At 40.0% G+C, this 16724-nt stretch overlaps 1 protein-coding gene across 6 annotated transcripts in view; it reads left to right on the top strand.

The window, feature by feature from the left end:
* TTLL5 (tubulin tyrosine ligase like 5) overlaps nucleotides 1-15640 on the top strand; it is a 131267-nt gene extending 115627 nt beyond the window's left edge. For 3 of the 6 annotated variants that reach the window (XM_053979189.1, XM_053979193.1, XM_053979196.1), the window contains 2 exons: nucleotides 7371-7459; nucleotides 8255-8803. In XM_053979189.1, the coding sequence (XP_053835164.1) occupies nucleotides 7371-7453 (83 nt within the window). In that variant the 3' untranslated portion in view covers nucleotides 7454-7459; nucleotides 8255-8803. Of the gene's footprint in view, nucleotides 1-3880; nucleotides 4141-7370; nucleotides 7460-8254; nucleotides 8804-15550 lie in introns of those variants that run through there. The other 3 variants (XR_008437431.1, XM_053979192.1, XM_053979191.1) reach the window with 3 other exon arrangements.
* Nucleotides 15641-16724: the final 1084 nt, after the last annotated feature.

Raw genomic sequence — 16724 nt, 5'->3', positions numbered from 1 at the left:
TCCCCATTTCTGTGAATTCCTATGCAGTGCATGCATGAAGGTGGATGATAATATTAATGATGATATGCAACAGCCAGAACTGAAGGAGTAATAGAGGCTAGGTAACAGCTGTGAAGTTCAGGATAGTCACTCCTCTGTGAATACTTGTAATCCAGTGAGAATTGAGAACTTCAGCTCGTGTTTCCTTTGTAGAGCTGGTCTAGCTGCATTGTGCTAAACTACCCTCTCTGAAGCTGAAACAAAGAGTTACCCTGCTATTTAACTAAGAGGATCAGGGCTTAGGTAAAGCCCAGGTTTGGCTAGGGTTAGGCTAGTAGAACCATGGTGGATGGGCCACTCAAAGCTTCCTTGCTGCTAAAAGAGGTACATGGCTCCAAGAACAGTGCTAAATATTGCTGTGATTAAACTAACTGGAGCCAAATATTTGTTCTTGGAAACTGGGGAATCATATTTTCTTCAGCTTTGCACCAAGCTACTGGTATGTGTCAGAGGCTGTTGTGCCCAGTTTGTGTCTCTGAAACTACTACTCTCACAGTAGTAGTCCTTGCTGCAGGAACAGCTGTTTTTCTTCTTCACTCTCTCCATTGATTGCTTACACTAGGGCCCTGATTTCTCCTCAGCAGCAGTTTACTTGGGGTTACTGTTTCACATGTATTTAGTATCTTAGATACCAACTGGAGAGGTTGGACACAGAAGTCATAAAGCAAATCACAGAATAAACTGCAAGCATTTAAAGATAGAAGGCTGTGAAAAGCTGCAGATATAAAAGAGGAACCAGGCAGGACCTGTGTATAAACACATACACACAGATGTTCAAAAATGTCTGAGAAGCTTGAATAGGCCTTCTCCTCTAACAGCCTATCTGAGAATAGTTATGGGGCTTTATGAAGAAGCGGAAAGGTGTCACGAGTGATTTTACCTCAAGCCAGCATGTTGCTCAGTGGAAGAGAGAGCCAGGCAGTATGGAAACTTTTAACTAGACTGTCCAGAAGACAGTTCACTAGTGGTTAGTGCTGTAACTGTAAAGTAGCAGTTGTAGACACTGTTGTGCAGTGGGCTCAGGCTCTCAAGAACAGATCCTTTGAAATAAAAGGGAAAATAAAAGTCAACATTTCTGCAACATAGCTCAGGATTCTGAAACAAACCACTGCTACCATGAAAGTAGCCCCATCCTCATTTCACAGAGAGGCAGAAGTTGTGGGAGCTGTCTGTCACTGGTGTAATGAGAGAAGGCAGAGAGCCTCATGACTCTATACAGACAGGCATCTAAATTTGAAAGATAGCAAATGGGGGTTATTTGTAGTGTCTGAAGAGACAGATTCTTAGCAAAATTTGTGGAAGTTTAGCAGGATTTATTCTAATAAATACTAAGAATTACTACCTCTAGGGAACATGTAAATTGCTTGTGACCTGAGTTATCACTGAACACCCAGCCACTAGTGGGTTTCTGAAAACAGAGCCATTATCACATTGCTTTTTTTATTCTGTGTTACTTGGAGGGTCCCTCAGCATGACACTGATTGTTTTGTGGAATTCAGCAATTCAGTTAGCATTATTGAAATAGGGTGCTTTTGAATTAAGGAACCAGTTCTCTTTTCAAAGTCTTCTTCAGAGTATAGCTTGTTGAGCAACAGCTAAGCATTGTGGTTGGTTGTTGAGGTCCAAGTTGTCTTTAGGAGGCTGTGCTTGGTAAATGGAGGCTGTGCTTGAGTTCAATGATGGTCAGGCTGGTCATTTTTGTTTTACTATATATTTTAAGAATATAAGGTGTATGAAGACATTTTGCCATGTTTTGCTGGTTTATTTTCCTTTCCTCTCTATTGGCATTAGGTAAATAGTGTATGAATTTGTTTTCTCCACAAAGGAAGGTCTAGGAAAAAAAAAGTCATTTTTTTCCGCCAGAATTTAACTTTTGAACAAGCTGGCAAGAAATATCAAGGAATTTTTGTAGTTATGTGTTGATCTCAAAATTAGAAATTATTTCTATTGATTATTTTTCATTTTTGAAAATGCTAACACAAAGAGGTTTTGGAGAGACCAGAGGATGAAGAGCACTTTATGAAAATATAACAGCATAGTCCCAAGCATCTTCTCTGTTTCTGAATTGGACTCTTGTCTGCAAGAGTCTGGAGATAGGAACAATCTGAAAGTATAGTTAACCCCTCAGTGCAGCTGTAAAGTAGATGCTCAAGTTGATTTTATTTGGTTTGGTGTGATATCCAAAGGTTAACAACAACTGTTGAGTTGCTGTATGAATGACACCTGTATTCTTTAGGCTTTTATCCTTCATTTGCTGCCAGCTTCTTGAGAGTTTGTGACATTTTTATTTTAAAAGCTTCAGGAGACAGAACACCTCTGGAGTTCTTTTTGCTATGACAACAGCATAATGTACTAATAAACTATATAATTACAAACATGAATCATTAAAACTGTGCAAGACTGATGGTTCCAAACTTGACAGGACCTTCATATTTCCATAACCAGACTGATTAACAGTAATGCAGTTTTAGTGTGCTGATATTTATATTACTAGTATCCACATAACTTGTCCACTGTGTTTGCTGAGAGGAAAAAAAAAAGCATAAGAATTAGAGGAGGTTAAAATTAATAATAGGCATTTCATGTTTGACAGTGAAGACTGCTAATTCATATGAAGTCTTGGATCTCTACCTAGTCTGGTTGAAAACATGAGCCTCAAATGAATTTATTAGTATTTTAGTTCTCTGGAGAATACTTGATGCAGAAAGTGAGTGTCAAAACTCAGTCTGAAACTAGGATGAAACTTCTTGAGCTAGTTGGTATAGACTTGATTTTATTTCCCATGATTCTCAGTTCTGTAGCTGTGCTTAGTTGCAGGGTGATGAACAGTTGTCTGTTTATTTTAGACATTCACCTGCCCCCGTATCTGCATGAATGCCAAGTCCAGAAACTATGCAACTCTTTGGAATAAAGTGTGTTATCATCTGTAAGGGCTTAAAACTGCATCCTGAACTGCAAAGAGGCTAGAAGAATATGGGGATTAATAAAATGGTTTGGATCTAATCCATATAGAAGACAGGCTGCTATTCTTAATTTTTTAGTGATATCCTTCTTTAGGCTCAGGTGGAGAGCAGTGTCTGAATGCCATCCATATACAATGGGTGTGTAAGCAGAGTGGTCCAGTATGGAGCAATGAATGGAGCCTGCTTGTAAACTAGTGACAGTAAGGAGCCCTTTTGTACTCACTCTTCTCACCATCTAGCATGCTCCAGATTTTTTTCATTTTACAGAACATCTACAAGTAGACTGTGTATTCCCAAAGTTTTTTATATCCAGGATTATTATATGGATCTTCAAAACAAGGTCATGTTGTTATATGTCTTGTTATTGGAGACCTGAAATTAGAGTTACCATTGGAGGTGCTAACTTTTCACTGCCTGTTGCCTACCCACTGCTTGAACATTATTCTTGAAATGCAGCCTCTTTAGATTCCTTTAGCAGGTATGCAAATGTACAAGCTCCTAAATTGTCCTGGTCCAGGAAAAAAAAAGGCAAGTAAACACAGCAGGCATAGAAACAAGATACATACAATTACTTCATATATTTTGCCAGATCTAAACAAACAAACAAAAAAAAGTATGGAATTTGGAGATTTTTTTATCAGTGAGAATGTCTCAACTCTCTTGGAGCATAAAGGGTGGGGATGGGATGTAATATGTACTGTTACCACTGTGCATGGCCTGTGTCAGTCTTCCAGCCATTTGTTACAGTGGGGTGGAATTCCCAGCTGCCCAGCCTTGTCCAGGCTTCCTCAGCTTCTGCCAGGTTCCCTGCAGCCTTGGAAAGCAGTAGATTGTTGAACACCAATGTGTTTATTTTTATGTTGTTACCACATTCCCAGGAGGAACCTTGACTATGATTTCAGCTGGTCTCACCACACTGTCCAAATCCTTCATCAGGAGCAGCTGGGAATAGAAATCACTCAGGTTTCTACACAGCACATTGCTGGTGAGCTTCCTCCTTCTCAGTAATCCTGTTAATTCCAGTCTTCATTTGCCACCCTCCTGGTTCTCTGTGTTGTTGCTGTGACTGACTGCACAAATGGTCTTCACTTCAAAAGATGACCTTCAAATGGGCACCTCAAGTAACCTCTACCTCAGATTGTTTTGAAGACCCAGGCACAAGGTATCTTATGACACAAAAGAGCAACTTTTGATGTCACCTCATTACTTATCCTAGTCTGGGAATGGAGTCGTGATAAGCTCTTCCACATAAATCCTTTCAGAACCACCTGTCTGGCTGAGAAGCTCTGGGTGGATCATTGAAGAGGGAGCTCCTGTGTGATAGCCAGCACTTTGCACCAAACTCTTCTTCACCCTGCATATAGCCTTTGTTAACAGCAGTTCTGTCAGTATCTCTCTGTAATGCTGTCTCCATGCAGAGAAAGGATCATTGAGAAACAGAATTAGTCCTTTTTATCATACTTTGGAAAGCTGGGCTTAAGTTGAATCCTACTATTGTGCCTCCCTTTTTGGGAGGGCAAAGAATCAGTTACAATGGAGGATATTTAGTTGCACATTTGTTCTTATCGTTATCTTCCTAAAGCCATTGTTTTATTATGCATCACAAAAACATCCTGAATAATTTCTCTCTTACCCTTCTGACTTCCACAGTTTTATAAAGAGAGCACACAGGAAGGGGATAAAAATAATTTCACTCCCTGCTTTAGTTGATCAATCAGCCCAAGGTCAGATAATGACACACAAGCCTGTAGTACCAAATGGACCTGAAGGGAAAGGAGAAGGGTAAAGAAGTTTATTTTTACCCCATTTCTTAGTACTCTTTGGAGGGGCAGGAACCATTATCTTATGATTAACAATGAGCAAATATTGATGTTTCGAATCAGTACCTTTAAAATAGATACAAGTTACCAACAGGACATGACTCTGTTTGAGCTTACCCAGTTCTGAGAAAAGTGTATGTAAGTCTCATTAAGTCTCAGCAGAGTGTAAAGTGCTGCCAGAAGCAGCATTCCAAGCCCTTCTCAGAGGATATTATCCAACTCAGCCATCGCCTCTAAGATAGAACTGAGGATCAGTGTTCACTTCTAATCATCACAAATGACATTTATTCCTTAACTTTGTGAGAGCAACCTGCCTTTCACATCTTTACTCAACCTTTTGCCTTTCTCTTGTGAAAGGAAGGAGCTTTTTTCCTGTTGCTGCTGATCTCATGCCACTGAAAGGACATTCCACATCTCAGGACTCTTCCTGAGAAAGCAGGAGAAAATGGAAAGAACAGTCTTTAGAGACTCTTCAGCTTCCCTGTCTAAGAGCTAGAACTCAGCTTGAATTTTAGGAGCCTTTGCATCTGACAAACTCGGAAGCAGGATGAGTGATGACTGCAGGCAGTTGGTGGTTTTGCCTGATGGGAGGCTTGGGCATTGCTTGTTCTCAGTAGTGAGGTGATGGCAAACTGCCTGTGGTTCCTTGCTGCGTTGGAAATGTCCTTCAGTATCAGGTGTGCAAAGACCCAGGAGAGGTTATATAATATTTTGGCTGCTTCTGTCTCACATCTGGTCCTTTGGCATTAAGCTACCTACAGGGGGGATCATTTTGCCCATCCAAATTGGATTTTGTTTTAATCTGGCATTGTTTTATTGAGGCTAAAAATAGAAGCCAAAATGTGTGTGAATAGGCTAAAACATGTATCTGAAGTTATGAAATGAAATGTGGGGAAGAGCCAGACAAGAGGGAGCCACAGTGAACCCGGGAGTAGAGAGGTAAATAAGAGAAATCAGAAAGAAGGCTGTCAAGTACAGAAGGGCATTAGCAGTTGGGATGAGTGTGTGGTAAGTGTCTTTAACATGGGGAGCAGGAAGGCTCATGCTGACTTCCACTGGTATTTCTTTACTTGTCAGTGAGTCTGCTCACTGCTTTTTTTATGCAGGAGGCCTTGTCTGGAATACAGTTGTATATACTGTTCATGACATACACATCCCACTCCCCACACACACTCAGACATCCACACCTCCCCATCCCCCAAGAAAATTTTCATGACTTGGAGCTGCTGCTTTCCCTTCCCTTCCTGGTTCAACAACTCAGGTTGAAATTGTGCCCAAAATATGGGGGAGGGAAGGCTGGCTTTCTGTTGTCAGCTGTCCTGGCTTGCTAGTGTCAGTCACCCATAGATACAAATAAACTCCATTTATTTATTGTCTTTCTTAGTTATACTATATATTATCAAGAGAATGCTGGGCATCACTCTAAGATCAGAAATTCACTCTGGGATAAAAAAAAAAATCTGAATTTCTAGGATAATCTTAGCTTTTCAGGGAGAAAGTAAGTTCCTGCTTTCAGCACTAGATTCAGGAGACTTCAGTAAAGCTGCTCAGTTCTCCCACAAATTTTTTGCAGGTAAGATAAAACAGTCCAAACTAGCTGTAAAAAAATATTAGCATGAGCTCCTGACCCAGTACTGTCACTTAGCCTTGTGCTTGTCTCTGTCTTATTCCTGCAGCTTGGAAGCACAGTAGATTAGGTGCTGGTTTGTGAGCAAGGCTATGTACATCTGTGCTGGGAAAGTCTATATGGCAATGAATTTTAGTGTGCAGATCTCTCTTAAATGACTTCATGCAACTCCTTTGATTTTCTTGTGACTCAGAATCATATCCATAAAAGGGAGATAATCCTTTTCTTCTCACTGTGACTGTTCTGAGTTTTTGAGGTACAGTCATGGATGACATAATAGTGTGTAAACATGTGGACAGACATATGGGCAGATACTTCGACACCTCATGGCAGGCAGAGAATAAAGGAGGCTCATGCTGTTGTATGTAGTGATTCACTGCAATGACTCTTTATCACTGGAGAGAATCAACCCTTAATGTTGGCTTCTGTCAGCAATGAGCTCTTTTTCTGTTCCTGCTACTCAACCATAACCTCCATCTACTCAGCCGTGAGGAGGTGGAATGTTCACCAGTAGCTTTAGAATTATAAAACTGCAGAGCATTATATACATTAATTTTTATGAAATTACTGAATTGGCAACGAGCTGCACTCTTGATAGGAACTTATATATTTACTTGGAGACATAGGAATGCCCCTTTCTGTGCTGAGTCCTCAAGGTAACCAGACAAGAACTCAAGGAAAGTGATTTTAACTCAGTTTGTGAGAAAAGACAAACTGTGCTATGCATTTCTGTAGGAATAGGAAGGCTCAAACATCTTCAAAACAGGAAAATGAGGTTGAAGTTGGCTGCCTTCTCTCATGTGCCTTTGTTTCCTTAATTTCAGTATATTGCCAAGGGATACGTTTCTGGACTGGTATCCTGTCTTAATGCACATGGTTGACAGTTTGGTTCCTAATTCAGTTTTCAAATTTTCTGTGCAGTGACACAGCTGGCAATTCCACTTTCTAAACATCTTTCCAGATCCTCTGTGCTCTGTGATGTTTGGCTCTATGCTGGACTTTAAAGGAGAGTGAGTGTATTTTCTTTAAATATAGCGATATTTTTAAGAAACATCTCTCAACAAATGTCGCTCATGTTTAGGAGCAAGCTGATGTGCCAAATACACAGGACAAGCTTTACCTACTAGATTAGCTGTAAAATGCAAGCTGTCCAAAATAAACTTGGTACATTTCTAAGTGTTTTCATTTTTTCTTTTTAGAGGGCTGTCTAAGGATGTTTAAGTAAAAGAAGTGAAGATGACATTGACATTTTCCCATAATGTTCCTAAGTAGTAAAATGCTGCAGTATGTAGAAGTCAAAACTGTATCTTTATAATAATTGTTGGTGGGAGGGTGTGGGGAGCAAAATTCCATATTCCCAATTTTCTTCTTTTTAAAGATCAGCCTTTCACACCCCTAGCTCTCCTGCAGAAAGGCCCTCAGCATGTGTTGGACTGGGGAAGTTGACTCCAGTGCAAGCAAATGAGTAAAAGACCCAAAGAAAGAGATAGGATATGGGGGAAAGATTTAGAGGAAGGGTGTATGTGAAGAGATGAGTCACATGAGTCAGAAACAAGAGTGAAGAAGGTATTCTGGTGCTTGAAAAGAATACCAAGAGTACTTTTTCACACAGTAGCTTACTAAGTTAGCTTTTTTTATACTGGTCTGTGATCTCATCTGTTGTGGCAGAGGTTGTGTGATAGGGACACCCAGGTTTCTGGTGATGGCTGAGATTTGCAGAGCAGTGCATCAATTTTCCCCACAAAACAGTCCTCCATGATTACTCGAAATCTTTGAGTAAAAAAACTTTGGTTTTTTTTTCCCAGCTTCTGCTCGCAGAGAAGGATTAACACAGAACCCCAGGTGAGGAATCCCAAGAGTTGCTTCAAGTATGGGACAAAGGAAGGAGCAGCAGCAGTGACTTCACACCATCACATTCCCATATCAGGCAAAATGAGAGAAGAGGAGGCCTTGGTGAGAGAGCAACCCACTGAAAAGAATATCTAAAGATCTGTGAAAGCAGATTGTGGTGATACACCTGCAAGCTGAGGTGAAGGAATGCTTCTGAGAGCTTCTGCTGCTGAGTGTTTGTCCCTTCCTTCCATTTCTTCCTGATCACTAACTGTGAGATCTTTCTGTAAGATGAGAGATCTTTCCTGCAGCTGTTGTTCCTAAAGTCCAGGTTTGACTTGCTCAGCCATTTCAATCTGTTCTAGTCTGGTAATAGCCAAGATTCCATGCTTTTATCACATGGCAACCATCAGCAGAGAAAAATATTAGAACATGTGACTGGAGATGTCTATGTTGGTTGCCATCTTGAATTTTGGCACAGAGCCATAGAAATTAACAGTTTAAATAAAGTAATTTCATTTGTTTGCTTTGGTTATAATTTCAGTTATTAATTGACACGCCCAAAATATTTGCTGTTGTTATACTGGACAGGATTTTAAATGTGTCCTTGTTTCACTGTAGGATACTGGTATTCTGTGTGGCTTATTTTGTATTTTGATTTGTTTGTTTAGACTTTGTAAACTTTTTTAATTGGCTGATGTTTTCAGACCCAGGCTTGAACCCTAAGGCCCAGGTGGCTCTTATCAGTTGCAATAGTGTCTTGGTGAAGCACTCCAGTTAAAATTTGCCTAGTGTTATGAAAAATTAGTTTGCTTGTGTTAGAAAACAATGTCAGCAGCTGGAAATTGTATTGGAGAGAAGATCCATCCACCCTTAAAATGAACAGGAAGCAGTTTCAGCTCTAGCTCTTTGTTGGTGCCAAGTTAAAGGAAAACTCAGTATTTTGCAACTTCTGCCTTGTCCAACAGCAAGGGGTGTGATTGATAATTCTCAAAGGTAAAAAATGTTCTATTGCTTGTATGAAAGTCTTCAGAGATTGGATTCAACATCCTGTTTGATCTCTTTTCTTACTCCACTTTCCCCTGTCTTTTATAGTTTGTATAGTCAGTGTTAAGAGATCATTCAAATATGTTGACAAGTAGATAGTGATCAACTCAAAGGACTGACAAAAGAAACTGCATCAGAGAGGGAAGGTGTTTTCTCTTGAAATTATTATGTTCATGTTCACTCTTGAATTCCACATATTTTCTGTCACTCCAGACAAATTGTGAGAAGGTTAAATAATTATGTTTGTACCTTATTAGTTTCCCCATCACTCACTTCAGGCATGAATTCATAGGACAGAACATGCTTTTTTCTATTTCTGGTACACTCACACGTGTGACACACTGAATACTTCACTTGTCTGAAGTGCAGCTCTCTGATACAGCTGTTCTCTTCCTTAGCTTATCTTTCATTTCCATTAGACAGTCACGATCACGTTCTCTTTCTTCACGTTTTTGTTGGCTCATGATTAGTGAAAGTTTAGTTGCAGAAGTTCTTACTTCAGACTTGTGCACATTCTTAGCAGCTGTGGGTTTCAAGACCTTAGGTCTGTCTTCTCACAGCCTACTCTGCTATGCATGGTATTGGCTATCACCTCCAGCTCGGTCAGAGGGGCTATTTCCTTGTAAGATTGAGCTTCAGTAAATAACAATTCCATTCCTTTCTTCCTCCCAAAGGATCTGAGTTATCCTTATTCCACTGGGTGTTATGTACAGGATTGAGTAGCTGTAGGATGTATATCCTTTGGACCTCTCATCTCTGCTTTGGTTCTCTAGCTTGTTTGTTCAGGTTATCACAGCCACTGCTGAAAACTGTAAAGAGGTTTGTAGGATAAAGATTTAGTTAGCTTAGGAAAGGTGATTGTCTTATAGGAATCATTGTCAGAAGCAACATTCTTACATCTTTGTCAAGAAAATTACCAATTAGTACTGGCTTATTATGAACACTGGTGAATTGTTTTGTCAGCTTTGCCAGTCTCACACCTGCTCATTTTGGGATAATGATTTGAACTTGGTTACAGACATTTTTCCTGAACTTCTTTGCATTGCATGTTAGATATAGCCAACCCCCACATCTGTAACTGTGATGACTTAGTAGCAGTATATTAACTATCCTGTTTCTGAGATGTTTTAAATATTCAGGAAAATGCACAGTGCAGTCTAAGACCCTTATTTTGAAGGGATGAATTTTGTCAGGAGCAGTGAGGACTTGCATCCTTTTGCCTGAGAAAATTTTTCTTCTGCCTCTGACAAATAAGAAAAACCAAACCAGGAGTGTCAAGACTGGTCCTTTACCTGAAGCCAAACACCTAGACCTTGAATTCCTATTTATTCTCAGGATGTGCTCAGCCAGAGCATCAAATGACAGCAGTATTTTTTTGTCTTGAGCATCTGCTGATCTCATCTCTGAACACAAATGCTGATACACTGGGAACACGTACAATAGAGAATCAGGAACAAATTCTGGAACAAATTGCGATTCCAGGCTCTTATTTCTTCCACCCCCCTGTATTCTTCAGCCTGGAGTCCATATGTCTTTGTGCATGGTGGGTAATGTATACTGAAAGGTAACGTGTATTTTGTCTCTTTGCAGCTCTGCTGCCTCCATGTCTGCCCTTTCCATAAGCCTCTTAGTGCTGCAGTTAAGAGATTCAGTGGGGAAGCATAGGACTGTTTCCCACCTGTCTTGGGAGAGAAGGCAGTTTACAGGAAGTGTTTTCTACTACAAAGGAGGGAAGTAGAAAAATAAACCATTTTGGATATATAATAGTTGCACAAGGGGAGTACAGTTATATGTTGTTTTGGTTTTGGGTAAATCTGGGGAGAAAACCTCTAGAAGGAGCCCTTAGAAAGTAAACTCTTACGGCTCTTCTTCTACTTGGTTTGGAAAGAATTTTTTTAGAGAGTAGTGGAAAAAACCTGTTTATTGAACAGGTAAAGCACTTCTTAGCTCAAAAAATGAACAACACTAGATGACAAAACCTCTTTTATTGCTTTGAAGAGATGACAAATTTAGAAAGTCTCTTCTGGGAGTGGTTGCGCAGTTATCGGTCTCCGGTGCTGGGGATGGTTGCTGCAGATCACAAAATGTAGGTTTTCAGTGTTTTGGGGTGTTTTTCAGGTCTTAGTCTGGATGGTCGAATGGTATTTAGGAAAGGGAAAGAAAAAACAGTTTAGGAAAAAAATTGGACTGCTTAGTTAAATTAACTAATAAGCAAAAGTAAAAGTAAAAAGTAGGAGTGAGAGCAAAGTGAAAGTAAATAAGCTAGTAAGCAAGCAAGTAAGCTTTAGGGGTTTTTTTTTAGATACAGACTATGGGGGAGGTGAGTGTGGTTATTTTTTCTCTGTATTCATCAATGGTTCTGTCAGAAGTGTCCTTCCTCACTGCAAGACAGTTATTAATAGAAAGCCCCAACAATCATTCAGCATCTATCTCAGTGGTGACAGTGAATAATGTAATCAAAGGATCCCCCTCTTCTGTGATGTTTGTATCACTTGTAAATTACAGAGCCTGTTCTAGTGACAGAGAATCAGGCTTGTTAAGCTTGAAAGCAGTAATGTGCACATCAGAGTCCTGGAGGCTGAGCTAATGAAGAGTTCATACAGCATTTTGTGCTGTGTTTTAGGTGATGAGCATACCACGACATAAAAATTAAGGGCAGGGATATTAAATTCTCTCCTTTCCAGAAGAGCTGACTTGTGCTCAGTACATGAAGTATCAAGTTTCCTTTTCATGTGTTTTATCTTGACCTTTAAAACAGCCTCACAAGGCATGTGAGTGCCATCAATGGGAGATCATGTTGTGACCCTAGACAAACCACTTAGTCTTGGATGCCAACAAGATATACTGACATTTCTATTCTCAAGACTAGGTATATTTTTGGACAATCATGATTTCTTGGAAATGCTCCTCACTATGATGCCTGCAAGGTCAACAGATGTATCTCTGATACTGGATCCACATTGTGGAAGGAAGTTTTGGTATCAAGAGCTTTGTTTACCAGTAGGAATGTCAATGCTGTGCCTTTTCCTCATAACAGATACTCTCCATATGCATGGAGTTGAATGGCTGGCAGTGCTAGACCATTCTTTACCTGAGGAGCTCAGTGATGTACAGATGGCTTTACAAAACAGACTTGGATTCTCAGCATGCATTCTCTAAGGCCTGTACCTTCTACTAATACAACACTTCCTGTAATTTTGGATTATTTCCTGGAAACAAAAGTAGTCTGTCTCCCATTTTATTTTTTAAAATTTACTTGATAAAACTGCCAAAGACATTTTACCTCAGTCAGTTCTATATTTGCTGATAATCCTGGGCTCACTGTTTGAATCTGAATGGGTTATTTTCTGGTGTATAAATAGTTGGATTTTTTTGGTTCCAGTAAGTGGCTGATTGATGCTCTTCAAATTATTTCCTTTCTGAACACATTATTCTCATAGTTCTGTCATAGGTTTCTTCCAAAAGAAGCTTCTGAGCTTTACTTAAATCTGGGGCTGGGCTTTTTTTTCTTCTAGAACCTCATGTTTCTAGAGCTGAGACATCCTTGTTTACACCAGACATCAGAAGAACCTTATTTAACTTTATAGAACTGAGATTGCTTACACCAACAGCTTAACATTCATCGTTTTCTTAATGCAGAAAGTGGTTAATTGGAAAAGAGATGAGCAAGGGGTATGTAAGGGAGAAGTTGAAAAAGGAGTAATAGTTCACAGTCATGCCCACTAAAAGTAGGAGTATCAAATGAAACTAACGGATACAAGTTTCAAAGGAAAAAATAAAAATGTCGGGGGAGATAGCAACTTTTTTCCCTCAGTATGTATTTGACCTATGGAATTTCTTGGTACAAGATGTGAATACAAAAAAGAGTATGTGGTTTGAAAAGACAAGTAGATAAATCCATGAAAAAGTAATCTGTTAGGGCATATTAAATATTAAAACTGAAAACCAGGAAGTTTCTAAGACTTTTCAAATTACTATTCCAGGGAAGTCTCACAATGGGCTGTTCCAATTTTAAACTTGCATCAGGCATGTGCTGCTGACTTCTGTCCCACAAGAGCTAGGCTAGGTTGTCTTGCAGTCTGACTTGGTATGGGTTTTTTGAGAATTGCACTACAAACTACTAGAACAGCCAGGACAAAGCTACTTTCATGACAATGGCATGTTCCACCAGAATTCATCCTGTGGTCCTTGAGTTTTCTCAAGAAAAGTGTCTGTTGCTGACATATGCCAAGTTGTCACATGCAACTTGTATATGCTTTCACCTGGCTGGGCACTGTATATTGCAGAGGCTTTCAGAATGATGAAAGTTTTAAGAGCACATAAGGGACACCAAGATCCACCTCTAGACAAATTGGGATTTTGGAAGAAAGTAGATTGCTACATGGAAGTCATCCATAATATGATCCTTGTAAATGGTTAAATGTGTAAATATGGAAAAAAAAACCTTTCCGCTAACTGAAGCTTTTAAGTTATCTTATTCATACACATTTCACCTGCCAGCTTTGTTTTCCAAAGAGTTTGAGTGCAGAGCACCTTCAAGGTGAATGTGCACAACCACAACATGTCTTAAGGAACCTGGTAACTTGTTCCTTCCCACTTTAGAACACTGCTGTCCTTTTCCAAAGAATGAAGTTTCCCTGCTGACTTAGATGAATAGTTAGGAAATGCAGACTGATCTCAAAATTGTTGGATTCTGAGTCTTCCTCTGCAGCTGTAATGCAAGAGGACAACTCCACTGAACTGAAGGTGACAAGTAACACCAAGTCTGCCCTGAGGAGTCTGCTCTATTAACTTACCAAAAAAGGATTTTATTGGCCCTCGTTGAAAAGGGAGTTTTCACTGCTGTTTTGAATTAAAAGGAAAGAATCACTGATCACTGTGGAGACCCTGGTATGAAGCCTTTGCCAGTGGTATTCAGTGAATCATAGTGGTTCCCAAGGGAAAAGATTATACTTAACAAGGCCTCTTCTCTGCAAGTCCACGCCTACAGCACAGACAGTGAGCTTGAGAAATCTTCTGTTCTTTGAAAAGAAGTGGCTTCTTTATCTGACCTATCAGACAAATCAAATTTGCCTTAAAAAGACCAAACTGGATGCAGTTGTTAAGGATTTAGGGGCTGTTACAGATATGTCTTTTATTAACAAAATTTTTATCATTTGTTTGGGGCAGGTGAAAGAGGTGCTGTTATCTCTAAAAGCAATTTCAACACTGTATTTGACATTTTGCCTCCTGCTGTTCTGGGATGGGCAACAGAAGACAACTCCAGAACATTAATTCAATGTGGTGCCCCTGCAAGAATATTTTATAGAATCTTATTTCACCATAATTACAGTAATGGTAGTCTCCTTCTCTGACAAAGAGGGGAGACAAGTTACGTTATGTTCTAAAGTCATAAAATCTCCCCCAAAAATACTTTGGGGTTATTGAGCTGATCCCTACATCTTGAGTATTATCATGTCAAAAATCAGGAGAGAGTCTTTGAAAAGTTTCTGTACTGACAAGTCAAAATGCTTGACTGTCATCACTTCCTCATTCTACTATAAAACTGGTTTTTTCTGAGTCTAGGGAAGAAAAATGGCAAGGGATTTTTTCCACACTGTTTCCAGTAATTATTGTATAGGATTTACCTCATGTTTTTCATGTGGTATTGCCTTATTTATATGATCTTCTGAAAAAGTTGTGCTGTGTCAGATGTATTTAATATAATATATTTAATAAACCTAGGATGTCTTAATACATTCTTCAAGGTGCAGATGGAGAGCTGTGAATTTGCTGGGAAGTTTTAGGCATCCTATTGGTGCCAGTACTTACATTACTAATGCTTCCAGTTGCATGATGCATGTTGCCCTCATTCAATCTGGGCTTGTCTTCCTTCCTGAAAGTATTTTCTCCACTATTTCTAATTCCAGAAATTCTATGTGGAATCCACTTTGTCTTTGATATCAGCCTGGATTTTTGTTTTCCTTATACACAGACCTACAAAACTCCTGTCTCCACATGTGTAGTAAAACTTCCTTTTGAAATTATTTAGGAATAAAGATTGATGGCTCCCTCTGCCAAATTGTAGCCCAGGTCTTTTGAATGAAGGCAGGTAAAGTTGACAAAAACGAAAACAATTTAAAATGTGTATTCAGCACAATGTAACTGCTGCCACACTATGCTTTCCTGAGATTTTATTGCCATCTCTTTTATTTTGTTTCTCTTTTCTGTTTGTTTTTTTCCAGTTCTTCAGATTAGCATGACAGAGCACTTAGGATGGTAGTATCTAAATGAGATCTTCAGATCCTGAAGCATACTTAGATATTTTTGTACCAAGTCTCCTCTGAGAGGGCAGACATCAAATTGTGTCATGCAAGGCAGCTTGTTGCAAGCTGGATGTCTTTCAGAGACTCTAGCTGAGTCAGACTGTCTGCTACTGTTTTCCTCTGCAAGTGGAGTTGCTTACAAATCCTTAAAAGCAGTGTATTTCTCCCAAGCATCTAGTCAACCTGCAAGACGATTTCAGCACTTCAAAAGGCCAAAATTTTGTTTCAAGAAAGGGCCAGAATATGGTTACCATGACATTCCCCAGTCATTACACTATATGCATTGCACAAATCCTGTAAGATTTGCCCCTGGCTGCACAGCAAATCTTTGTTTTGTCTGCTTCCTGAAGAGGCTAATAACTTAGGAGAAAAAATAAATCCTTCCTGAAAAATGTCAGGAAATATCCTTTGATATGACCCAGCTGGTTTCTTTCATCAAGTGATGTATATGGACTGGCCATGATACATTATTATAATGCCTCATTTCTGAATCTGGTGAGTGAATATCTAAACAGCTAGTGAGAAATGGCTGTGTGTTGGCAGACCAATAAAAGGAAGTCCGCTTCGCTTTCTGCAACACACCTAATGCCTACACGTTAATTTCTTTTATTGGCCTCATGTGGACAGCAATGAGGTATCTTCTTCCTTTTCTTCTGTCACACCTGAAGGATGGGTTGCCATCTAGGGGGAGCTGGACAAACTCAAGAAGTGGGGCCATGGGAACTTCATGAGGTTTAACAGGGTCAAGTGCAAGGTGCTGTACCTGGGTCAGGGCAACCCTGGTATCAGCACAGGCTGGGGATGAACAGATCAGAGCAGCCCTGCTGAGAAGGACTTGAGGGTGCTGGTTGGATGAGAGGCTGGGCATGACCCAGCCATGGGCACTCACAACTCAGAGAACTCGTGTCCTGGGCTGCATCCAAGTGTGGGCAGCAGGGCCAGGGAAGGGATTCTGCCCCTCTGCTCTGCTCTAGTGAGAGCCCACCTGCAGCTCTGGGTCCCCAACAGGAAGAGCAGGAAACTGTTGGAGTGAGCGCAGAGGAGGGAAACCAAGATGATCAGAGGGATAGAGCACTTCTCCTGTGAAGACAGA

Source organism: Vidua macroura, chromosome 6 (genome assembly GCF_024509145.1).
Source record: "Vidua macroura isolate BioBank_ID:100142 chromosome 6, ASM2450914v1, whole genome shotgun sequence".
NCBI lineage: Eukaryota > Metazoa > Chordata > Aves > Passeriformes > Viduidae > Vidua > Vidua macroura.
Note: the sequence above shows the minus strand (reverse complement) of the source record. Positions and strands in the feature narration are given on the sequence as shown.